The sequence below is a fragment of the Astyanax mexicanus genome, chromosome 7 (assembly GCF_023375975.1).
Source record: "Astyanax mexicanus isolate ESR-SI-001 chromosome 7, AstMex3_surface, whole genome shotgun sequence".
Classification (NCBI taxonomy): domain Eukaryota; kingdom Metazoa; phylum Chordata; class Actinopteri; order Characiformes; family Acestrorhamphidae; genus Astyanax; species Astyanax mexicanus.
In genome coordinates this window covers 18070968-18097291 of record NC_064414.1, presented here as the reverse complement: position 1 = coordinate 18097291, position 26324 = coordinate 18070968, and the positions used below count along the sequence as shown (strand labels likewise).

General features: G+C 37.8%; 1 protein-coding gene across 1 annotated transcript; it reads right to left on the bottom strand.

Moving 5' to 3' along the window:
- Positions 1–11100: 11100 nt before the first annotated feature.
- fam120b (family with sequence similarity 120B) lies at positions 11101–25524 on the bottom strand. Its single transcript, XM_049481640.1, has 9 exons — positions 23619–25524; positions 23338–23518; positions 23078–23185; positions 21052–21224; positions 20648–20740; positions 16095–16301; positions 15251–15353; positions 12382–12442; positions 11101–12221 (listed from the first exon to the last, which is right to left on the bottom strand). The coding sequence occupies exons 1-9, from the start codon at positions 24612–24614 to the stop codon at positions 12182–12184; spliced, it is 1962 nt and encodes a 653-aa protein (XP_049337597.1). The 5' UTR covers positions 24615–25524; the 3' UTR covers positions 11101–12181.
- Positions 25525–26324: the final 800 nt, after the last annotated feature.

Genomic DNA, 26324 nt, shown 5'->3' with positions numbered 1-26324 from the left:
TCAATGAATCAATGGTGGGTTTTGCATGCACCATGTTATTGGTGAATTTTAAAAATGACACATTTATCATACACAAAGATTTTTAAGATGAGCAAGAGCTGCAAATATTGAACTAGATCACTAATACTCATGGTAATACCATATACTGATTTATTAGTTTCATTCTTATTGCGTGACATACAGCATAAACACAATGATAAAGTATGGCACTTAAGTCAAATTCTAATGTTGATAGTTTATGTCATCTAAAGTTTTACATAACTGTAGTGGCTACAAACACAAATTAATTTTTGCCAAAATATAGGAATGGAAATTTGGCTAACATGAATGCAGGATTTCATTTCAACTAAGCATAAGCACCATGGATGTAGGTAGTATGCTAAAATATTAAAGATTAAAAACAGCATACAGTATCTTATTAGATCAATCAAGCGTTGCTTAACATAGATATGTGACAAAGTAGAACTACTTTACTACTGTACTTAGGTACTAAAATACTGTATCTGTATCTACTGGATTACTATTTTTTCCCCTACTTCTACTTTCACTTCACTACATATTTTCGAAAAGTTTAATACTTTTACTCCGATACATTTATTATGTGCTGCATCATTACTCATTACAATAAAAACAGTTCCTAAACATGTTAGGAATCATTCCAAGCTTTTCATTATTGGACAAATCAAGCTGATCAAGCTGATCTTATAACCCTGCAGGCTACAATTGCGCCACTACTTTCTTCCAAGTATTATTTTTCTCCAAATTCCAAAATTACCCTGTATTTGTGCAAAACTGCATCAAATACAACAGAAAGAGCAAAAAACGCATTTATAATCCTCTCTGACCTGTTTAGAACCACACCGCTGGGGATATGAATTGTCTGAATCATTTTCTTTGGCCAATCGGTGTAGAATTTTGCTTCACGGCGTCATGATTTATTTGCATAAAGTTGAGAGAATCTCAACTCTATTTGATGTTTGTCGCTCTGTCACTGCTACAAATCGCTTTCATAGGAAATGAATCACCTGCCCGTGTGAACGCAGGGTAAAAAGACCAATCACGTTGCTTTCTGTAATAAATATATATAAAACATAATACTTGTTCTTTCACTTTCAGTACTTGAGTAGTACATTTAAGAATAAACTACTTGCAACACTTCAGTACCAAAAAATGGTGAATATTTTAGCACTTCCACTTAAGTGTGGTGTTTAACGAACACTTCAACTTCTGCTCAAGTCCCTTTTTTAATAAAGCACTTGTACTTTTACTTAATTGTGGGTATGTTGTACTTTATACATTTCTGCTTAACACTGATACATCCAATCGGCATCTTCATAATCGTTAGAATGCTAAGCTGCATAACTGCCCTTCATTGGACAACCCTTACTCAACTGCTCTTATTCTTGCATTCATTCTTTTGTTCAGAACCAGTAGCTATTAGAGTCTTATGTCTAGACTGCTACTGTGAATAAGGCACATACGCTACATCCTACAGTAGCACTGTCTGAGACTGTTTATGGTCCTGCCTTTTGATGTGCTTTAGACACATTAGCCCATGCTTGGAGACTGACATATGGCTAACAGGTCCACTAAAACAGTTAAGGCAGAGGTGGCTCCTTCAACCTTTATCTTGCTGCTGTGAATACAACGTGGGTTAGATGGATCAGAGTTGAAAGAAGGCATTCAGGTGGCAGGCACAGTCTTTGGGATTCTATTTCCACAGTCGTTGGCTTCTCTCTGGGCTCTTTTGTCTAGGCTTGCTCCTTTCCCCCCTTTGTGGAATGGATTCAATAGAGCTGTGGCAGTTATGAGCAGAGACATCAGACACCATCAGCAGTGGAGCCATGTACAGTAACCCCTCGTGAGGGATTTGAGCTGGTACCAGAGATTTGATCACGTTTGACCACAAGCACTTCACCTTTCAATCAACTCTGGATTTATAACCGCAAGGATTAGAATTGGTGTTTTGTTTTTTGGGGTGTCATTTTCAGAATACTGTGCCTTTTGGTGTATTTCAAATAATGATTTAAGATATAAAATGATTACTTGGTCGTATTTATGAGACATATTGTGAGATATTTATGAAATAAAATTAATGTTATTAATTGCTAAATATACAGCAAGTGTCTCTAGTCTCTTGAAAACAGACCAGTGTGAAGGCGTGGGTATCCGAAAATGACAAGGTGGACAGATGGAACCATTTTAATAGCCTGATATTTTTTAATGATGATTTTAAATGTTACTTAATGACCTAAAAGAATTGCTCAACTTAACCAGGCAGCACTGCAGACATGGTAAAAAAAAAAAACAACAAAAATAATAATTCCTTTATTTTTGTGAGCTGTGTAAATCTTGAAAACGTATTTTTAGACAGTGTTCATTAGACGATGTATGCTATATTGACCCTTTTTAAAATATTTCTGAACTGTTAAAATTTGTAAAAAAAATTAGAGTTTAAAACATGCACGACTTGGCAATAACTTTTAAATCATAAAAAAGTCTAGTATCCAATAAAATTAAAGCATGACTTGTTTAACAAAATCATTTGAAAGTGAAGAAGGGCTAACTGAGACCAAATAGATAGGACGGGTTAACAGCAATAAATTGATACAGCCCTCTTTTTTACTAGCACGACCGTTGGGGTACTGGACAACAAGAGGGGGAAAAAAGGAAGCTCCTGCGGGAAACGTTTCCAAGGCTGGTTCACTGAAAGGCCCAATCGTCACTGTGGCAACAGGATCACTTCATCAGTTGGAGTGAACAGATGGTGGGTGTGCAACAGGCAGCATATGTTCCAATGAGCAGAGGCCATTCCTACAGATGGAGGGTGGGGAGGAGGCAGGCTCTGAAACATAACCTGACATTTCCTCCTCATTTGGAGCTACATTGTTACGAATCACAAAGAGAGATTAGCCCACACCAGTGAATAGCTGCACCAAACCTCTTTAAAGGCAAATTACTAACAGTCCCGTGCATTTCTCCACTGCCTCTGCTTAACCAAGCTGCTGGATTGGCTGTATTTCATGCGGTGGGCAAGGCAAGAGGTGGATCACTTCGCCCACTCTGACCGATATACAGCTCCCTAAGGAGCAGTGACATCTTTAAGGAGGTGGGGCTCGGTTTGGGAGGGTGGCATACCTTCACAAACAGCAACAGGTCACAGAATGTGTTTGTCACTAAAGTTACTGATATATTTTTTTTAGAAGAACACAGCTTTGGTTGCTGATATTACCACTTTAAATTGATTTTTTCAGTTACAACAAAATTGTATTTAGAAAATCTGACTAGCTTAGATAAAGTAGATACAAAACGTAATGAAAAACATCAATCTGACGGTTGCAAGTTGAAGACTTCTGGGATGTTCCAACAGGACAATGACACCACAGATAGACAAAAGGGTGGTTGTAAAATGGATAAAGCATTGGGTTTTGGAACGGCTTTTCATTTGGAAGTTATATTGCCAATTCTTCCAAGAGGAGTGGCCAAATATCCATCCAGAATTCTGCTAAAACATTGTTGATGGGCTCCACAAGCAACTGTTTAAGGTACCACTGGCACAGGACATTTAACCAAATATTAGATGCTTTACATATACAGCTCTGGAAGAAATCAGGAGACCACTCCAGTTTTTAATTAGTTTCTCTGATTTGGCTATTTATAGGTATATGTTTAAGTAAAATGAACATTGTTGTTTTATTTTATAAACTACGGACAACATTCCTCTGAAATTCCAAATAAAAATATTGTCATTTATAGCTTTTATTTGCAGAAAATGAGAAATGGCTGAAATAACAAAAAAGATGCAGAGCTTTCAGACCTCAAATAATGCAAAGAAAACAATTTCTGAAATGTATATTTGGTAGAATAACCCTGTTTTTTAATCACAGTTTTCATGCATCTTGGCATGTTCTCCTCCACCAGTCTTACACACTGCTTTTGGATAACTTTATGCCACTCCTAGTGCAACAATTCAAGCAGTTCAGCTTGGTTTGATGGCTTGTGATCATCCAGCCTCTTCTTGATTATATTCCAGAGGTTTTCAATTTGGTAAAATCAAAGAAATTCGTCTCTTTTTTCAGAGCTGTATATACTCAGGAAAACCTCAGGACAGTTGAGATAGAAAGGAAACCGCAAATAATAAAATAATTGCATCATTTAATAGCATAATTTAATTTATTATATACTTTAATTTCTGCATTTCAGGCCTGCAACATAGTACACTACTGTTGATATGGGAATAGACATATTTGATTCTGAACTCAGCCAGGCTTGGAGCTGTGATGCTATCATGATGTTAACAGACACAGCAGTCATCCTCAGCAGAGTGTGAATAAGTTAGCTGCGATGCTAACACCAGCCAGGCCGGAAGCTGTGATGCTAACATATACAAAAGCCAGCCTCAGCAGGGTTTAAGCGAGTTAGCTGTGTTGCTACCAACAGCCAGGCTTGTAGCTGCTATGCTAACATGATGCTAACAGATACAGGAACCAGCCTGAGCAGGGTGTTGAGCAGGTTATCTGTGAGGCTAACAACAGCCAGGCTTGGAGCTGTGATGCTAACAGATACAGGAGCCAACCTCAGCAGTGTGTGAATGGGTTAGCTACAATGCTAACAACAGCCAGGCTTGGAGCTGCGATGCTAACAGGCACAGCAGCTGCCCTCACCAGTGTGTATATGAGTTAGCTGTGATACTTATCACAGCCAGGTTTGGAGCTGTGATGCTAACAGATACAGGAGTCAACCTCAGCAGTGTGTGAATAGGTTAGCTACAATGCTAGCAACAGCCAGGCTTGGAACTGCTATGCTAACATGATGCTAACAGATACAGCAGACAGCCTCAGCAGGGTGTGAAAAGTTAGCTGTGTTGCTATAGCCAGGCTTGGAGCTGTTGTGCTATCATGATGCTAACAGATACAGAAGCCAGCCTCAGCAGATTTTCAATGGGTTAGCTGCGATACTAACAACCGCCAGGTTTGGAACTGTAATGCTAACACAATGCTAACAGATACAACAGCCAGCCTAAGCAGAGTAAAATAGTTAGCTACAATGCTAACAACAGCCAGGCTTGGAGCTGTTATGCTAACATGATGCTAACAGATACAGGAGCCAGCCTCAGCTGGGTATAAGCAAGTTAGCTGTGTTGCTAACAACATCCAGGCTTAGAGCTGCTATGCCAACATGATGCTAACAGATACAGCAGCCAGCTTTAGTAGAGTGTGAGCAAGTTAGCTGCAAGTCTAACAACAGACATGTTTGGATCTGTTACACAGCAGCCAGCCTCAGCAAAGTGTTAAAGAGTTAGCTACAATGCTAACAACAGCCAGACTTGGAGCTGTGATGCTAACAGACACAAGAACCAGCCTCAGCAGAGTGCAAGTGGGTTAGCTACAATGCTATCAAAAGTCAGGCTTGGAGCTGTGATAACAGATACAGCAGCCAGCCTCTGCAGGACATGAGTGGGATAGCTTTGATGCTAACAACAGCTAGGCTTGGAGCTGTTATGCTATCATGATGCTAATAGATACAGCAGCTGCCATCAGCAAAGTGTGGGCAGGTTATCTGCAATGGTAACAAAAGCCAGTCTTGGAGCTGTGATGCTAACAGACACAGCACCCAGCCTCAGCAGATTGTAAAAGAGTTAGCTTTATTGCTAAAATAGCATCCAGGCTTGGAGCTGTGATGCTAACAGATAGAGGAGACAGCCTCAGCAACAAGTGAGTGAGTTAGCTACGAGGCTAACAACAACCAGGCTTGGAGCTGTTATACTAACATGATGCTTACAGATATAGGAGCCAGCCTAAGCAGGGCATGAGTGAGTTAGCTATGAGGCTAACAAGAGCCAGGCTTGAAGCGGTGATGCTATCATGATAGTAACAGACACAGCAGCCTGCCTCAGCAATCATTTTAGTTGCAGAAAATTATGCGAATTCCTAATATATACTAACAAATGAAATGCAGTTGAACTAAAAAGAAACTAAAAAGTCCCAGTCCAAATAAATATAAGAGACATTTTTTTTGTTAATTTGTTGTACTCTATGCTGCTTTAACTTTTTCCTGATCTGTAGTTGAAAACATCCCATCGAATTTGTGAATAATGCAGTGACAAAGGCAAGAAAGCTTGTTTTGCACAAACTCGAGCCACACCCATACACAACTGAGGCTAAGCCTAAAATAGGCAGCCAAACACAATAGTCCAGACTTAAGATTTACAATACCACTTACACAGTGTAAAAATAAATATCAGTATAACACTGAAATATTCACTTTTTAATTATAATGTCAATAAAATAAATGTAATTTCTAAAAAAAAAAAAAAAAAAAAAATAATGCTTAATTAACTCCACTACTCAAAACAAATAAACAGAAGACAGCAGCAGTAAAATGCTCTCAGCTAAGGCTGGCTTTGCTCACCCATTAGTGAACTTCTGAGGGCAAAACAAAAAAACATCAATGGTTGAGTGATGTGTTTCTTACACAGGCTTCTGCCAGTTAGAGCACATAACAGAGCTGAAGCGGTCAACAGTGAAGTTATTTTCTTCCCTTTGCCGTTGTCTATTTTTCTCTGTCGGTTTTTGAGTATTGGTGCAAGTCAATATACAATTATGGCAAGGGCAGAACTGGGCCCAGTTCCTGACTTTTACAGTCTCTATTTATAGCAGCTACTGTAAATATCGGACTCTCTATTTATTCACAACAGCTCTTTATTTTTAGAGGCGTGTGCATCCAGCACAGTGTTTTGTAAGGCTGTCCTAATACTCCTTCCGATATACAGAAACTGCCTTAAAATCACAACAGCACACGCTACTGCAACTACCTGCTGCTAATTTTAAATATTTTTTTTAGGTTCAGGAAGCAATTACTGTTCCTTTGCAATAGTAAGAGAGCAATTTTAAACTATGAAATTACATTGTGTTTTGCTTCCAAGTCCAAATCTTTGGAAGTGGGTTATTATTGGAAAGGGGTTATTACAGAAAACAGATCAGACTATCTATAATTACCATCATTACCACCACCATCATCAAGTAAACAATTTTATATCCTCATGCTGTTTACAAAGATCATAACACCACACTGCTATAATCATGTTCTCTTTGTTTTTCATTTTAGTTTTTATACGTGTTATTTTACCACTAAATCAAATACAGATTTACCACTTTATCAAATGTAGATTTACTATTGAAATAAAGTAACAGATTTATTACTGAATCAAATGTACAGATTTACTACTAAATTAAATCTACATATTTTTAACTGATTCAGTAGTAAATCTGTAAATTAAAAGTTATTACTGAATTAAATGTACAGATTTATTACTCAATAAATTAAACATTTACAGCAGTTACTGATCTAAGAAGGATATACTTTCTCCTATTACTTTAAAAACAGAAAAATGATAGCTTGAAAATTGCATTTCAGTTTAACTTGTTCATGTATGGTAGGGATGATTCTTGAAAGCATATTAGCAATGCTGTGTAAGACATGCAGTAATGTCTACATTTGTTTTACTGCTATACGATAAAGTGGGGTAGAAATAGTTTGGGTACAGTGGAAAACAATCCCAAAAAAGAAAAAGAAACAGGCCTTCTAAAAATGCTAAATTCAACGTAGCATTTCATTTGTGGCTCCGGCGGCCCTACTACTCCCTCCCTCCTGCTCTAGGAAGGAAACAGAGATGACAGTGTGCCAAAGTCTGGGTTCCTGTGGCAAAGCCCACCCCGCCCCAGCCCCTCAGCGCCTGCAGAACAAACGCTCTGATCCCTACTACGGCTATAGCGATGACTGCCTCTCACCACTGATGGGCCAGCACCAGATCCCCTCACGCCAACTCCAACCTCAACCCACTAGCTGTGACCACAGCGCCATGGGCACGGAGTCTATATTTACCATTAGAGCGTGCTCGCACACACACACATACGCTCACACACAAACAAACCATAATTAAACAGATAAAAAGAACAATGTGGTGTCGAGTTTCTAATTCGGACAGAGGCAAACCATAATTAAACTGATAAAAAAGACATTTTGCTGTTGCATTGCTAATTTTGCTTTTTCTGTTTTCAGAAAGACACAAGCTACATATAGCAAACACAAAAAAGTAGCGAGAATCAGTAAGCATGGAGGAAACAGATATTTTTATTTCAAATCTATCTGTGTCCGATTTCACTGCTGCCTGTTGCATATGACGCTACTACAGCTCTATGAGCCTGGAGAATTATGCTGACTGGCAATTCTGTTGTGTCATCTAATGATGCTAGATAGAAACGGTCTGAGTAATGGGGAACAGGGAGAACCATTCTACCATCCAAAAAATAAAACACGTGATTTCATGAGTCAATTCCTGACAGAAAATTCAGACCAGACTGACAAAATTATTTTGGTATTCTATTAATAATTGCATATTTCACAATATGCTGCACCACAACCCCAAGCATGCAATGCAACATAATGTGCGCTCCAACCCTTGCACCAAAAGCAATCAGCTTTTTTGACCCATCTAAAGAGTTATTTATAAAAAGGCTAAAAGCAGCAAAAAAAAAAAAAAAAAAACTTTATAGCTACAGTTCACAACTCTCCCTCTATCTGGATTGTCTTTGCTTTAAGACACAGTACAGCACATTCAGACTAAGGGTCTAAGTTCAGATAATTGAGTAATTTAAGTACTAATGTAACATTTCAAATTTTCTTTGAACTTCGTGGTCATCCGGTAATTTAAGTCCACATTTAATTTACGGACACATATCTCTGAGTTTCGTCACCTCACATTTAATAAAAAAGCTATTTGTCCACTGCCATGTACCGTAATTATAATTTGGGTGTGCTTTTCCACAGAGATCCATGTGAATACAACAGCGAGTGGAAATGGCGGCGCTACAGAACGTGATGTCATGTGACCGAGAAAGCAAAAAATTGCAGTCCAGATGCAAGAATTTTATCACTAAGTAGAAGTGTGAAATATTTTTCATAGACGCCCCCCTGAGAAACTAATACCGTCCGAATAGCTTTTGAGGGCCTATACTTCTTTTTAGCATACACCGAATATACAATGGGTATTTCTGTGTATAAAGCAAAATGTGAAATAAAAATGAGATAAAAACAAATGTTGTCTAGCCCCCTCGCTCTTTATTACGTTTTTTCAAAATGGCCCTTAATGTGATTAAGTTCAAAACCCTGGTGTCACTCCCTCACAATAAAAGCCCATAAATAAAGACATACAGAAAGTGAAGTGCTCTGACAGTGAGCACAGCTGCTGTATCTCTGACCCCCAGGTTTCTCCTACAGTAGTGAAATGTAACTCCCGCTCTACAGATCTGTGGTGAAAGTGTGACTTTCAAATTACATGTGCCAGTCTCACCGAACCCTTACACACACATTTAACCCTGGCCGTTAGCTCATATCAGTGCCTCCATCATCCATTACCTTTTTATTAGCAATATAAGCTCCATTGTTCCTTTTTCCGTTTGGAACTCACATTCGACCTCACTAGATAACGCACCTACATTTCACAGGGATTAAAAAGGCTCGTCACTGATCTCAGTGTCAAAGACTCAACACTCTGCTCTTCTTTCTGTCACGAATAAATCCATCGCCTCCACTTCCTGCTATTCCTACATGGTTCACCCATGCCAAGGTCAAGGCATGTGTTTGTATAGCTCTGTTTTTCATTCCAGTGCAGGCTTCATTTTCTGTAGATGGGAGGAAGAGCTGTGGAACTTTCTCCATATCCTATTTCCTCTCTGGGCTGTTTAAGGAATCCCAGCAGAGCCACTGTTTCATAGCCTCGTGGGTAAAGGAAAGCATGTCCCAGAGTAGCGTTTCATCTGCTTAGTAACTTGCCAACAATGACAAGTTGACAAGTTGTTAAATAGCCAGGTGCTGGTATTATGTAATAATTTAAGTTTGTCATAATTAAAAGTAAGTGTTTTCTAGCATGGTTAAACTGTTTACTGAAAAATGCATTATCATTAAAGGCAAACTTTAGCTTTTTTTTTCAATCTGAATTAAGCAAACATCTGTTTATAATAAGGCAGTTCATACGAGTCATTCAACAAACAAAATAACTATTTGTGGATATGCTGACATACTGGCATGATGCTGACGGTTGGACAGTAATTAAACATATCAATATTTATCATTGTAAAAATATATTAAAAAAAAAATGGTGATATCATTTTAAAAACATTTTAGATATTTCAATATCACTCAGAACTTACCCGAGGGGGCAGCATTAAAGCGATAACTACATGTGTTCTGACCTTCAAAATTTAAGAACTTCATAGTGTTCAGCAGAAATAAACGCTTTATACTTTATACTGTTCAGCTTGGAGTAACAGTAAGCATTTGGGGTAACAGACTAAAGCACACCTGCTAGGCCAAAGGTTTGTCTGTTAGCTAGCATAGAGCAGATAGATACATGCCGGTGTCCAATTCTGTAGGTGTTCTCTTCTGCAGACTCTTCACATCAATATCAGAACTATATATATATATATATATATATATATATATATATATATATATATATATATATATATATATATATATATATATATACACACACATACACATATATACACACACATTATCAACCCATACCACTCAGCACTAGTCACAAAGTATTTCCAAAATCCACCGTAATGGTTATTCAGTGGGGAATATTCTGACACTGTTTAGAACTGGTCACTTCATGCATTTTAAATATGAGGATTATACCTGGATATGGTCAAGCCAATTAAAAATGTAAGCACACATCAGGAGGCGGTCTAAGACACATTTGGCCAAATGTTCTAGCAGTGTAAACACACCAGTTTCTTCAGGACACATCCAATAAATCAAATTCCTCTCAGAACAACCAAACGCCAGTAACTGCAATAATCGCGAAAAACTAGGCTAAATGGAGACAGATTTGACTAATAAGTGTAAATGGTCTAGATTTGTATCAGGATTCAATTCAGATGCTTGTCATTTGAAGTGACTAGGTTTAAACGGGCATAGTTGGTTTCATTTACCATTATTTCAAAGTGCTAAACGTTGTTAGCAAACAATACTTAATGTCACCAAAATGGCAACTTTATCATTTTAAAGAAAAATCTTCTTAACTTTCAATTGGAGTCAGTGTAAAAGATTTTATTTTTTTGTTGGTCAACACATTATAAAACTGCCAGTTTTATACTATGCCAAAATGTGTAAAACAGCAAAAATCACAAGAAAAATACAAACCAAACACAAAATAATATTCACATAAGACCAAAGAAAGAAAAAAACAGCTGTTGCAACATTTGAAATCACATGGCTCTTCCAGCGATGCAAAAGCACCCTCCCATCTGTCAAATCATCTTGCCAAGCTTCGTTAATTCTAATAATCTGCACTAAACTGCACATTTTCATTCATGTTTTTCTAAATCACAGTTTGCTTAATTGGAAAGCAGCCCCTCCCATCTGTCTAGTACCTTCTCCATGTAGGAAGGCCTACACGTAATAGTAGGACTTGTGTGTCACTGGACTCGCTCCAAACCACAAGGGTTGAAAGATAAGAGATCATCTGAGACTAATTAGAGTTGGAGCTGAATATTCATCAAGGGAGGGTTTGGCACAGACTTCAGGAAGGTTCCATTTCTGTCGCTGATTCATATCATCTACACAATAGGAGAAAAAAAGCTCATAACCTCCCAACTAAACACACTGCTGAGGGCTGTTTACAATATCTCAGAAGAGGAGAAAGTAGAAGGAGGTGGAGAATCACTCAGTGCTTAGAAAAGCCACTTTATTGGCTGACTTTTTAGAGAACACATTTGTGTTCTTATTTTTATGATTTGCAAAGCCTTATAAAATTACTTATACTCAGTCCTAATAAAATGTTTCCAAACATCTCCTTTGGAGAATCTGTGCTGATGGTCACTGTGCAGGCATTCCCACACTCGTAACAACAGGATGGAAAAGAGTCTCAGCAAAACTGCCAATGGCAACAGAAAGGTCCTGCTCAGTCACCAAAGTCAAATTCCTAACCTTACAAAAGATAATGCAGTGAATTGAGCACGCTTACCTCACACAGATTTAAAACAAATGAAGAAATCAAAGTTTAGTGGAGCTTCTGTTCGCCAGAATACAAAGCAAATGTCCAAAAGTGAATGTACCATACATTAATGGTGCATCAAATCCCGAGCAAGGCAAATTCTTCAAAACTGTGTCAGTGGAAATCAGATCTTGGGTTTTGATACTGAGGCCATCTATAAAACAGTAAATGGGCAAGAGGAATGACAAGATCACAATTAGTGAGTTATTAAACAGCACTTAATGAATAGCAAATTCATTGTTAAAACTGCTAGAACACGGAAATGAACATGTGAAATTAAGCAACTAATGAGTGAACATCTGTGGTAAACCCACCTCGGAGCAAGGTGATACCGTCTTCTGTTGGGATGTCTTGATCTTGGTCTATGCATGTGTGCTAGAAAGAAATAATTATTGTGAAAAGAAAGAATTACAGTGGAGTATATTACTGGGAATGCACAAACAGATTACTGTTCTCTGTTTGAAAGCATTTTGAAATGTACTTAATTTACTTACTTGTAGGGGTGTACAATCAATTCAATACAATGGTTTAAAACAGTAAAATGAGTGGTGGGAAAGTGTGCTTAAAATGTTTTTATTTGTTGTCCGTTCCAAATAATCAACAAAATAAATGTACAATATTTAAAACACAGGTTTTGCTGTACAGAGTCTCAATCTGACACCATAGTCACAAACTAGCCACAATCTTATAGACAATGACACATCACGTCATGTCATGGCACAGGAAATAGGTTTGTGTCCCATGACTTTTGCCATCTCCATAAACTGCAGAATATGCACGTTCTTGTCTGTTGTCTTGTTTTTTTTTCTTGTCTATTCACATGGACAATTGCCGTCAGCCACGAGAATTAACAATCGACCGTGCTCACTTCACAGCTTATACAGGTGTGGGTGGTCCCAACCCATCCCTTGAGATAACACTTCATATGTTCATATATCACATTGTACATACTGCTATCCCATGACTTTTGGCATATCAGTGTACTAGTCATGATACAATAACAATATGATAATGCAAAATGTACTGTAAAACAATATGAAACACTGCACTGTCACATTCCCAGCACATCTTTTGTTAAATGTTACTTTTGTTTAGCAGTTAAAGTGTATTAACCCTTTCAGTGTAATCATATACCCTTTCAGTAGTCATATAGGGCGGAGGGCCTCTGTGCTGCTGCTGTCTATAGTACTGGTCTGAGGTGCTAAAGGGTTGGGGTCCACTTTCTCTGTGAGGCTTGCCATCCATGGGCCTCCCTGAGGAAATTACAGTATCATTTAAATGTGATTTTAATTATGGGGTGCAGTCCCTCAAAATAAGCAATTGCTATGGAGCAGAGAAATTGCGAATCACTGGAAACATAAACCATACAATTCTCTGAAGCCTGAACTCTACCACCACCTCCCCACAAGCCTGAGGCAGTGATTACCAGCTCAAATGCAGACATAAATTAAAGACAGACGTTTTATACGTACACTTGAATATCACATTTCTATCAGAAGACTTCTATCAGATTTGAAATGCAATGTAATCCCCTTTTTACTTAAGAAACAAAAGGCAATTAAGATCAAGAAAAAAATACAACAGGAAAGATGGAAAAAAGGATCACAGATAGCTTAAACAAAGATTATATAAGATTCTGTCTGCAGTATTATTTTGTTAAAGAAATGTGTGTATTTTCCCCCAGACACACAGTATTCTAGTAATACTCAAATGTGCTCTCATACTTGTTTTAATTCAACACTTTAATTCAACTCCAACTGTTTCAGTAATATTTTTTAATATAATGTATTATGATACATTCTTTATATATTTACAGTCTGTAAGACTATATAAATATATTATGAAATGCAGCAGACAATGCATAGCCATAACATGAACAAAAATATAAGACTTGCCATAGAGACACAACATGCTCTTCATTCGCTGTTCAACATCAATAGAAAAAAACAGATGGAGACAATTTCACCATAAGGTCTCTTTTAATCTTGCCAAGGGACCACAGCATGCTGTATGCCAACTGAAAAGAAACGGGGCTCCAGGAGATTGTAACAGCCCCCACATTATAATTTTGTTGTCTTGTTATGTTACTTAATATAGATCACCTCCTATAAAAAGAAACCCTGAATTATTCTTGTTATGACAAAACATGGTCGGGGAGCAGACTGCTACACTGCCGTGAACCAGATGGAGTGTATTATGTACCCTGCTGAATACTGAACGTCTGCAAGAGGTACCAGAACTAAACTATTCTATAGGCAGGATACTCCACTCACTCACACATCTTATTCCAGTTCTATATTCAGTGTCTATTATAGTGATCACAAGATCCCTACATTTGAACAAATAAGAAGAATAATCAAAAAAGCAGAGGACTGCATTGAGTTCACTTTTTTACTGTAAAAAAATTGGGGTAGCAATTTGCACTCACTTTATTTGTGTAGAGTTTACTTCATATTTTGAGAAATTATTAACTAAATGGAACAGTTAAAATAAAAATAAAAAATCTACTTCTTAGTTCATTATATAAAACATGCATCTTCCCTATTGGTTATACAGGAGTTTCAGTTTAGTTCTCCAGCACTAAGACTGGAGCAGTATTAGCATTATCCGCTAACTGCACTGAGTGCTAGCTCTTTTGCCATTCAGAGGTGAGTATTATTGACCTGTAGCCTGTGTGTTTACCATGTCAAAACAAGCTACCTGAAATGAAACACTTGCTAATATCGCCCTGGATTACAGGAACACACAGGGTTCTTCAGTGTAGTGGGCAGCTAGCACTAGCGGTTAGCTGCTAATCTTACTGTAAATAAACGGAAGAGCTTTACTCAACCAAATAGACAGTTTTCAGGAAAGAAATCTGTGTAGATTAACATCCAGCAGTCGTTTGACTTTAAAAAAATGTTTTTTGTTTTTTTTTAAAGAATCTAACGTTATAATCCGGTGTGCCTTATAGTGTGAAAAATACAGTAAATATATTATACTATATTTTAGTCTCACTGTGTGTTATGTAGTTTCCTAGGTAATATATACAAAGTTTTGTTTTTTTCTGGCAAAAAAAATCATGTAAATAGTTTTCAGATTGAAATGGATTAATTTAATGCACTATATAAATAAAAGTATAATTTAATAGAGTATAAATAAAGTAGGACAAAAGCATCTGTTTGTTTTGTTTTTTTTGCTCACCATGTTGTACTCTGCGTGGCTGGCTGACAATATTGAAGCCACGCCTCCTGCAGACTTCCAGCACCAGCTCTCGAAGTGATTGGAAGAGTGAAGTCCAGGAAGGCTGGGACAAAGAATCAGACTAGGTATCACATGTAAAATCTTCATTAATTTTGCATTAAACTTAACTAACTACTTAATTTTCTTTCAGGGTGTACTACCTGTTTCAGGGGTCATATTAGTGTCCACTAAGGGCCAGTGTGGGTTTAGGATTTCATTCTAATTAAGTAGAACCACTCCTGATTCTACTTGTCCTATTGGTCTAGAGATCCCCTAAACAACAGGTTTATAATACAGAGTGTAATTCTGCTTGGCTGGAATGAAAACTAATGAAATGAAGACCTGATCTTCGTGGTGTTCCACAGGGCTCAATAATAAGGCCCAATTACATTTACGCTATTTTGTAATGTCAGTATTTTTCAACATAGTGTGCTTTTACTTTCTAAGCTGATACTTTAAGTACATCACCAGTACGCCTCAGGCATATATCTATTTTTACATTATAAACAATTATATAATAAGGCACTATAAAGCATCAGTGAACCTTTCTTATCCAAGTAGCGTAACTACAGTTTTTGAATTAAATAATCAGTTTAAAATAATTTGTACACTAAGTTCTCTCTGTTCTTAATTATTAAACATATACATCTCTCTAGTGTACTGCTGGTGAACCTCTGTATTTTGGACTTCTATTTATATACAGATTTCTGTGAGTCATTAACAGAAGGCCAAGCATTGCATGTCTTTATTTAGCACACTTCACAACTTGTGTGTGATTATTACCAGTCATGAAATGTTTACTCACGTTGCCCTCTAGAAGCTCCTCTTTAGGGCACCCAGAGTGAGCCTGCAGGTACTTGGAATGGAAGAGCAAGCCATCAAAGGTTTTCCAAGGCATGAGCTCATTCATTGGAAAAGGAAAACCACAGGCACTGTTGGCAGCAACGAGATAAGTCAGGCCTCGAACAAAGAGTGAGCCAAGTTGGACAGCCCTTGGGTCCACCTCAGGAACCTGGATGATGAGTAATGCAAAAGAAATTACTTTTAAAAAGATTTTTTTTAAATATATGGCACGCTTATGGGTTTAAAAAATAGGATTCTTACTCTGAAACTATTTTACATTCAAAACAAAATGCTTTGTAAAACATGTAAGTTTTTTCTTGCCACTGTTGTGCTTACTCATAAGAGGCCTGGACCAATATCTCTGTAAAGCTTGTTTGTGACAACATTTGTTGTAAAAAGTAGTCTGAATTTACCTAAACTGTGTTTTTTATTTTTAAGTAATTACTGTGCACTAAGCGGCATAGATTATATAACTTGTGTTTAGTTTTTTAAAAGTTAATAACAGTAGCAGCCTGGAGGGGTTTTGCCACTTGTGAGCCACACAGGTAGGTTTAGAAGTATAAATAAAATCTAATTAAATAAGCACATAATATGTTTGCAGAGGAGGACACAGCTTTCATCACTTTCTATATGCTACATTTTAACTGTCCTCAAAAAACATTAAACATTTTTAGGAAATGTAGAACTTTTCCCTTAAAACACAACTGCAAAGTGAAAATTTAAATAAAGTAAAATAAATAATAAACATAAAGGTGGTTTCTTACAGTGAACACAATACCTTATCAAAGGTATTAAAGGTGGACCTAAAAAAAATCATGAATTCAAGGGAAACCTAAAGCGACAATATGTACCTTTTCTTTAAAATACCTGTATAATGAATGTCAACAAAATAAACATTACTTAACAATATTAAATTACAGAATCTTACATAGTGGAATGTTGTGAGGTTACAAGGAAGTTTGAGGAATGTAAAATGCCTTTCCTTTAAAATGTCAGTAAAAGAAAATATACCTGTAGAAAAATACAACATATTGCACCTTTAAGATGTGCATCACAATGGCGTGACCAAAAACCTCAAATCACACCACCAGAAAGTCCAACTGATAATACTCCTTAAATCTATTCTGAATTTAACCCAATTATTGTTAGAGGAAGGGAGATAATCTGAAGTAACAGTCAAGATAACGGGATGTTCAGGGGGGAGGGGGTAAATGTTCTCCCTCAACTGTCCGCTTCTCACCTGGCTTCCTCCCCCCATCCAGGGAAGATAAGAGAAGGACTGATTAGCTGCTGTGACACCAAAACGAAAGACTTGCCTACCACCTGCTCTGCTCTCAAACACACCTTAAACCAAAGCAAACAAAGGGCAGGCTGGAGATAAAGCCAGAGCGGCAGAGGCCATCGACAGTCTGTGCGTTCGGGTGTCATCGTTTGATAAATTAAGCTCTTTGCACCTGGGAGATACTTGTTGCCCTTTCAGAGTTTAAAACAGCTTGGTAAAGTACAGACAATATTTGATTTGCTTTTATATTTTTTTATATAAGCCTATGGAAGTTGATTTATTCTACCACAAATCATGAAGTTGGATAATGTTTGGCTAGTTTTGATTTGAGGAAAAAAAAGATCCAGGGCAAGCAGTGTTTGGAAGCCTGCCAGCAAATCTCTAGCCAATGATTACCAACAGTGGCCTGCTGTTAGGTGGACAGATAGAATAAAGAGCAATACTTCACTCTTCAAGCGAGAGCAGCAGCTGTTCTTCCAGCGTTTGACTACATAAACAATGAGAGCTGCTCCAGCCAGATGCCCGGCAAACTCCAGCAGGCCCTGGGGGGAAAGTTTAACATGAATGGCAACAGATAATCTTGTGTGCTGGCCATGCACCTGTGCGATGACACCTCAGTCTCACATCTGTCTCATTTCACCTCTATAAGATCCACATATGGGGCAGCATGCTGAAGACAAAACAGGGGAAAACATGTATAACTGGAGGGAAAAAAAAAAACAGGCGCAATTTGTATCTCAATAACTATGATTTCTATGAGTTTTTCTAAAAAGCAAAAAATGTATACTATATACGGTAATGTGTCTTGATAAGCCATTGTGATCTCTCGCTCCATGTGTCCAGATATGCAGAGGCATTTCTAGCACTAGCTTGCATGCACATTCCCTCAGTGTCACAAAGCAGCACAGGAGGAGTGAGAGAGAGATTAGAGGGGGGTATCAAGCAGCCCCTGGAGACTCTCCTGCCATCTGTCTGGCTCTTAAAGCTAGCCTCAAGCCCCCCTACCCTCCCCTCCCCTGAGATCCCCTTTTCACATTTCAGGCAGATGTGACAGTGCCGCTTTTGATGGAGCAGCAACAATGGTGTGTGCAACAGGTGCTCTGGCCTCCCTCCGGCACATGGGAGGCAGGAGCGCTCTGCACACTTTCATCTGGCCAGCGGCAGGCTGTCGCCACCGCGCCTTAAACACATACGCCCGCGCACACGCTTCCCCCGAGCCGCGCGGCAGTTCAACACCTGCTGTTTCTACACTCACTAAACACACAGCCCCTCAACCAAATCATTCACCAGTCAATGTATTGCCCTCTTCTTCCAATATAAACTCACCCATCTCGCTTGACCTCAGCTGAAACAACACACAGGCATGTTCAAACAATGCTGACATGTTCACAACAAACACCCATCTAAAATCACATAACACACCTCTGCCAATTTGTCTAGAAGCTTAAGGCTAAAAGTAGATGTAAACTCCTGACATCATTTAAATTAGTCAGTGTGACAAAAATATAAAAATACTTGAGGGCATAAAAAAAAACACACACACACACAAAATGTAAAAGAAAATGCCGTTTTGTAACCAAACAATTATCTGCTGGAAAGATCCAATAGATAATGAGGTCCTTTCTGGTATAGGAATACCACAATAGACACAACAGACACAAGAACGCCTCCTTTATTTAAAAAAAAAAAAAAAAAAAAAAAAAAAAAAAAGATTGATCCATTAAACCTGAGGGGGCCTCATTATTGAGCCTCAAAGAACACCACAGGTAGTAAAAGCTGATTAAATAAAAGTTGAATAATAATAGTGATTGGTTCAAAAATAGAATTGTGTTACTTCAGGGGTTTATTAGTTAGATCAATTTTAATCATTCAGAATAGACACCAGCTAAAAAATAAAACATAAAAAAATGAAACTATGAATTCAATGTTTATATGCATATATATATATATATATATATATATATATATATATATATATATATATATATATATATATATATATATATATATATATATATACTTTGAATTGAGTTTTCACTCAGTTGATGTTTTTTTGGGTGGTTACTTCAATTTGATATTTTCTGGGTCTATATATCATGTTGTTTCTTTTAACATAGTTCCTCTACATTAAAGAAGAAATTTGGTGTTAAATGGACTTGGAGTGTAGTGAAACATTATAATGAGTATGAACTTTTAACAAATAGCCCTGCTCCATTCTCCCCCAGCATTCTGAAACACAGCATTTTTAGCCGATGCTCCCAACAGTCTTATAATGCTAGCGATAGGGCATAATGTAGTCCAATCTTATAATTTACTATTTACACCACTAACAAGCTCAAAGTCCATTGCACAACAGATTTCTCCTGTAAGTGTGAGAAGAAATGATATGATATTTCTCTAAATCGTCTTTTAGGAGTGTTGGTAAAGGAGAGGAGGGCCTGGGGGACAAAAAAGGTTGGTTCATGTGCCCAAGCAAACCGGCCACGTAAATCAAGAGGTGGCTTCCTGCATATCTCCCACGAGGCTCTAATTTGTCTCTCTATCGTCCATTATCTCTATAGCTGTGGGGAGAACTTTCAATCCGGGCACTCCAAAACCATGAACTGCCTCGGAGGCCGCGTCTGAAATAGCGTGCATAGTAGGTTTAAATTAGGGTGGGAGCTGAAATAGCCCTGTGGTCACCGGCGGGGACGTCTCGGAGCCCGTCACCAGAGCATTGCTCTCAGGTTCAGACCACAATTAGAGCAGTTTTTAGGAGGAATGTCGCAAGGCGACCAAAAATTATCCCCCCAAGTCTCTCTTTTCCCTTATTTTCTCAACAGTGAGAGAATCCAATCCATCGCTCAAGGCGGCTTGCTGCTCTGGAGAAAAAAAACAGTGGCCTTAATTTTTTGCAACTTCATGAAGTGCTGGTTTGGCAAGAGAGTGAGGAATTTACCATGAGTTGCAGCCCTGAGCAAAACAGCATGCAGTGTCCTCGAGAAAACGCGGCATAAATCTGCTTTAATCATTCACCAACTCTCAAACAACTGTAGAGTTTCTGTTTATGGGGAGATTTCTGGTTAGAAACCAGGAAGTAAACATGGCTGGAGGGCACCTTTGAAATGGATCATGGATTACATTTGTAAGCTTCTGATGAGGACAGATATGCGGATCAATTTTCTGAACAACTGAAGACTCCAGTGAGTTGGAATGTCTCTGGAGAGATACTGTTCATGCCACAAGCCACTAACCTTGGTTTGTTGCAACTCTGTGTAGGACTTGTATCTGATGCAGACTGCTTGACTTAGATAAGCATCTATGTCTTCTAGTGAAATGTGTTTAGCCTAAAATAAGAACAAATAGACCTGTTTAGTTTGTAAGCAGAGAAAATCGAAAGGTCTAGTGTACAAAACAAACAATCAGAAAGCCATCATTAAAAACCCATACATACATAAAGTCAGACCATTTCAGTAAAAGCATAGGTCACACCTACGCTCTGTTAAGAAATACAAATAACAAGCAGCAGGGCTGAAGAACCACTTTACATGTAGACATTAAACAGTGGCCTGCATACAAACATACCACAGGCTGTAACATCAGAGTTTAATTAAGAAACTAAGAAAATAAACATCTGAATGCTGCAGGTTAAACTCACCTGAACGGCAATGTAGGCTACAAGACAAATCACAGTTACCAGAGGAGTCTCGAAATGAATAATGTCCTGAGAAAAGTCCTGAAGGTCAAAGACAGCCAAGAAAGTGAACACACGGACACTTTTTAGCTCAGAGTTCTTTCCAAACCACAGTGTCATCAGGTCAGGAGTTCGCTCTGTTAATTGATCAAAAGACAATTAATGATACAGCATAAAAATGTTTGCTACATAGAAAAGCACAGAGCACAACCTAATGTTACAAACAGGTGCCTGTAATAAAGCATGATGAACTCAACAAATCCATACAGTGGCAGGGGAAATCTATGGGTTCACAGAGAATCAGCTACCACACCTGTGTTTGTCTAAATGAGGTTAACACATCCTTAATCTAATAAGATATCAAAACAGTATATTGAAAACAAAAAGTATATATGTTCATTTATATTTATTCTTGCATATTCTAATGAAATTCCAAATCGTTCCAAGCTTGCAAATTATTTAAGGAAACATAGGAAATTCTGCGCCACATAATGTTTTTTGCTTTATATTCCTCCTACAGCAAACAAAAAGGCTGTATCCCAAACTGAACATAATCACAATACATGACAGGACTGCAGTCTGTGCTAATGAAGATGATCATGCTTAATGATTTGCTTTTTTTTACGTTGTGCTTTATTCAAATAATGAGAGTATCTTAATGTTTTTAATTAACTTGTTGAACAACAAAGTCTCATGGAGGGTGTTTGCTAAGACAATGCTATTTCAGGCATCTTAGCTAGAAATATTTTATTAATATTATGTGCTTAACAGTAGCCTAACTTCAGTGTGTCTCGTGTTACCTAATGTTTTACTCTTGTTAATACCAGTAATACTAGTAGTTTTCAATAGCAATTCTCCATGATGGTAGCTAGAATAATTCTCTTGTGAGATATTTAACCTGTGTTTCTTCAGTTTTCCTGTAATAAACGTCATTATCAATGAAATGAAAGGAAGTGTTGTAATAAATGTTATCCTGATGAATAAAATTGCACACTACACCCTGACACCAGGCCCTTCAGATGACCTTGCTGCATCCAAATTTGATGATCCTCTCCATCAAGACCTGCTGCCATTCCTAGCCACTTCATGTCATTCCTGTTGGTGCAACTATTTTTGGGTGATGATGTAGCTTTCTGGGGTAGCTTAATGGGTCATTATTTTAGTTTGCTATGATAAGTTATTATGTTATGCTAAGGCAGGGATTGGACAACAGGGTGACATTTACATGTTTAGTCCTGAGCAGGTAAGATAAAAAGTACAAAACATTTTTTTTTCTGACAGATTATTCATCACCCAAAACAATTAGTTGCAGCCTTACTAAAGAATGCCCAAAAATAGTGCACAATATCAGGCTGATTATCGTAGTGAGTAAAATGTAGAATTGTGCCATTTGGGATGTAGCAAAATAAAGCTAACTGGTATAGCTATATACAGGGAAAGGTCTAGAAAATGGTTAAAGCTGCTTCCAATAAAAAAAATTCATCTCTGCAGCTCAGAGCAGATGGATAAATTTATTTTAGTGTGGAATGCAACAATGTTAAAATGTAACCTTGTCTGGGTTTTTTGACCCCATTTACACCTGATAGCCTTGTGTATCTTGAGGATTATGATTATATCTGGATAAGGTCAAACCACATACAATTACAAGTATATACGCACAAAAGACATATTTTAAAAAAAAATGCACAAATCTAATAAACCACTTGGAGAGGTGGTCTGAGATGCATTTGAGCCACATTAAAGCAGTGTAAATGCATCCATCTCTCCAAGGAACATTTTGACATCCAAAGCTCCTACCAGTGCAATCAAAACACAAGTAATTGCTGTGCTTTAAGAAGACTGAGTCTGATAAAACAGAGACAAATTTGAATACCAAGTGTAAATGCATTTGGTTAAACTCTTTTCAGGATTCAATTCCGGCACATAAAATGACCAGGTGTGAACAGGGTATTATATTTGAGTGTATGTATCCTGTGCTTTAACTGCATACCTGGAATATTTAAAGCCTTTGGTGCCACTTTATTTGGTTCCTTAAGTGGATTTCCTGAAAAAACAAACCACTCCTTGACAGACAGATCATGATCATGATCATGGGAATCTAGAGAACAGATGGAGATTAATTATCAACTTATTGTTAAATTAGCACATTGGTCTTTACTACAAATACTATATAATATATTATTACTATCACCCAGAACATCTGTATAAAAAAGTGACTTGTAACAGACATGAAAATGAAAAGAAACCTACCTGGCAGTGCTGACAGAAGAACACCATAGATGTGCTCTCTAATAGGCTGGTATAAAATGGCCTGTGGTGATAGCTCAACATCTTCCTCATCTTCTAGTGTATTGCTGCATTCCACCACCCCATCATACAGCACATTATAGCTTATAAAGCATTCAGCTCGCATGTGTTTTTCCTTTGCTGCCTGCAAGAAAGAGAATTCAAATGATTTAAATCAGTAAGGTTTTCAAAATAACATTACACTTCAACTATGTATGAGTCTGTGTATTGATTGTTTTCAGGACCTGCAGTATGTCTGCGTTTATGTATTTCTTCATCACACACACTGGCTCAGGGGGTTGTAGATTGGAATCTAACCATGGAGACATTTGACCTGGGAGCAGATATGACTGGATTCCTTTTTCTACAGCCTCCTTGTCTGCTTTCGACAATGGCAGTGCTGAAATTCCATGTATTCCATCACCATTAGGATGAAGACTATTAATCAACTTGGCCACAGCATGGACCTTATCACCCTGATGCTTCTTCCCGTAAGAGGACAAAGCATTTTTACGGACATGCTGCAGATGGTGCTCTGGCACAATATCATTGCCCAGAATGCATGCAAAGAGAGGAAGATCAGACTTTTGGAGCTTCAGGATGTTGCAGAGCTTTTCTCTGGAGAACTGTACAGTAGTCATGCTTTCTAATTTTAGTTTTGCAATGGACAGGTACGGAACAGTGTCATAGATGACAAAGTCAGTATCGTTTCCAAGAATAGCCATACAGTTGTTGGAAAGGGCAAATTGGGCAATCTCATAGTCTCCTTCGCGAACAGAGCACCACACTTCTTGGCCAAGAGACTTGAGGGCAAATCTGGAGAAGGTGGCGAGTCCTGAGGGGAGGCAAAACATGTCCCTGTCTGGTTGCTGGCAGTGATTTTTAATGTACTGAAACATTCTTGCTATGTCCTTGTTAACTCTCAGGCGTCTCTTCACCCATTCGGCACGCTTCTGTTCCTCCACTGTCCCGTCAAAGAAAAAGACTAATCTTAAACCTGCTCGTGTGAACGCACCCACAAATTCCTCCAGGAAATGCATGTATTCTTGCCACTGACCACCATGGACCCAAGCTTGGCATCGATACCAGTACCTCAGACATGCCATGCCATCAACTACCACTGTAGCAGTGGTCTGATGATGAGCTTTGGCATGAGTTGCTGCCATTTGCAGCAGATCCACTGGCAAGCAAGCCTCTGGACAACAGGACTCCATGAAGTATTGCAAGCCTTTCACACCCATGTTTACAGATGTAGTCAACCTAGCTAGAAGGGAGATAAGGGTTTCAATATAAAGCACACTATTCTAAGCTTTTTAGTATGGGAAGTTAAAATGTAGAATCTGGTGTTCTGACAGGTTGTGCTCCCTTGACAAAACGTGCTACCCTACTTTATTATGTTTAAAAGTAAAAATACAAAAAATAAAACTCCACGTTAGAGCATGATTCCAGCAGGATATTAGGATATCTTACTGTATCAGGGTAAAGGAAGATAATGAGACGTGAATCAAATATGTTTTGTATTTTAATAGCTTATAATTATTATTGCTTCTTTTTATTATTTTTTGCCATTTATGCTTTTTGTATCTCAGTTTTTTTTATAATTAACAAAAACCATGAAATCATAAAAGAATTGCAGGGCAGCGCATGCCCAGTGAAGGTAAGAAGCACAAATAAAGCACAACTCGACAGAGCACCAGCTATAGCATAGTGTACCAATTTAATAGTTACTTACAAAATATAAATATATTACCTAGCTAGTATAATAAATATCTTTTTTAGGTAATGTACCCACTGTTAAATTTAGCCTTTACTTTAACCGGATTCCGCTTTTTACCCTATCGAGTGAATGGACTGGCCAGTCAGTCGTTCATTCAGGAGTTACTACAGTGAACAGCGCTAAATGCTAACGCTACCACCAAAACAAACCCCCAAAACTAAACTAAATCCTCTTCTGTGTTCAGTAATTCAGCAGGAAAAACGTTTAAAACAAGTGTACAACAGGTCCAGACATCACACCAACCCCCGTACACCTAAAACAAGGGATAGTTCCCCTGTTATCAGTCAGAATATCAAAGAATAACACAGCTCTGATGCACACAGTCCACACACGCGCTGAACGGGCCCCTAATCCACTTCCTACACAGGACAACCAACCAACCAATCAGCAAGCAGAGCCGCGTTAAAGGAGCAGCACTGCAGCCAATCAAGCAGAGTCAATGATCCAGCGTTCATGTCATGTTATTAAAAATGCACTTTGGAGTAAAATAAATTATATTTATAACAGATACACTCTGACTCTGGTACATACAGTACCAGTCAAAAGTTTGGACACAAATTCTCTTTACTTTTATGATTTTTTACATTGTAAATTTAATATAAAAGACAATATGAATGTTAAACAGCAACACATGGAAAATTGTTTTGTAAAGAAAAAAAGTGTTAAACCAACCAGATTATGTTTTACACTTTAGAATCTTCTAAGTAGCCAAATTTAGGTTTGAAGACAGATCTGCACACTCTTGTTAGTGGCTTTATGAGGCAAAGTCACCTGGATTAGTTTTCTCAGCGTCTTGAAGGAGTTCCTGGAGGTGCTAAACAACAGTTCCAATTCAAATCACACATCTCAATTTTGTTTGGGTCAGGGAATTGTGGAGGAAAAAATTTACTGCACAATTACATATTTGTCCCTTAATTGTTTTCATGTATTAAATATTAATTTACAATGTAGAACATCAATTAAATAAAGAAATAAACAAAACATTGAATGATAAGGTGTATTTACATTTTTGACTGGTACTGTGGGCCAGGTAAAATAAGATGATTGTCAAATTTCCTTCCGTTTCAAAAAAGTTGTGAATGTTAACGTGAATGCTTTCATTTGAATTGAGTGTCTTTGTGCACATCCTGTGATATAACTATTTCAAATATGTAGGAATGTTAACCTTTGTATG

Bases quoted from the DNA above. Each gene is read 5' to 3' on its own strand.
- fam120b (XM_049481640.1), bottom strand. From the start codon at position 24,614: ATGGGTGTGAAAGGCTTGCAATACTTCATGGAGTCCTGTTGTCCAGAG. The intron at 21,225-23,077 runs GTATGCAGTTAA...ATCAATTAACAG, and splicing joins AAAGGCTTTAAATATTCCAG to AGCGAACTCCTGACCTGATG. The intron at 15,354-16,094 runs GTGAGTAAACAT...TCTTTGTCCCAG, and splicing joins AGGAGCTTCTAGAGGGCAAC to CCTTCCTGGACTTCACTCTT.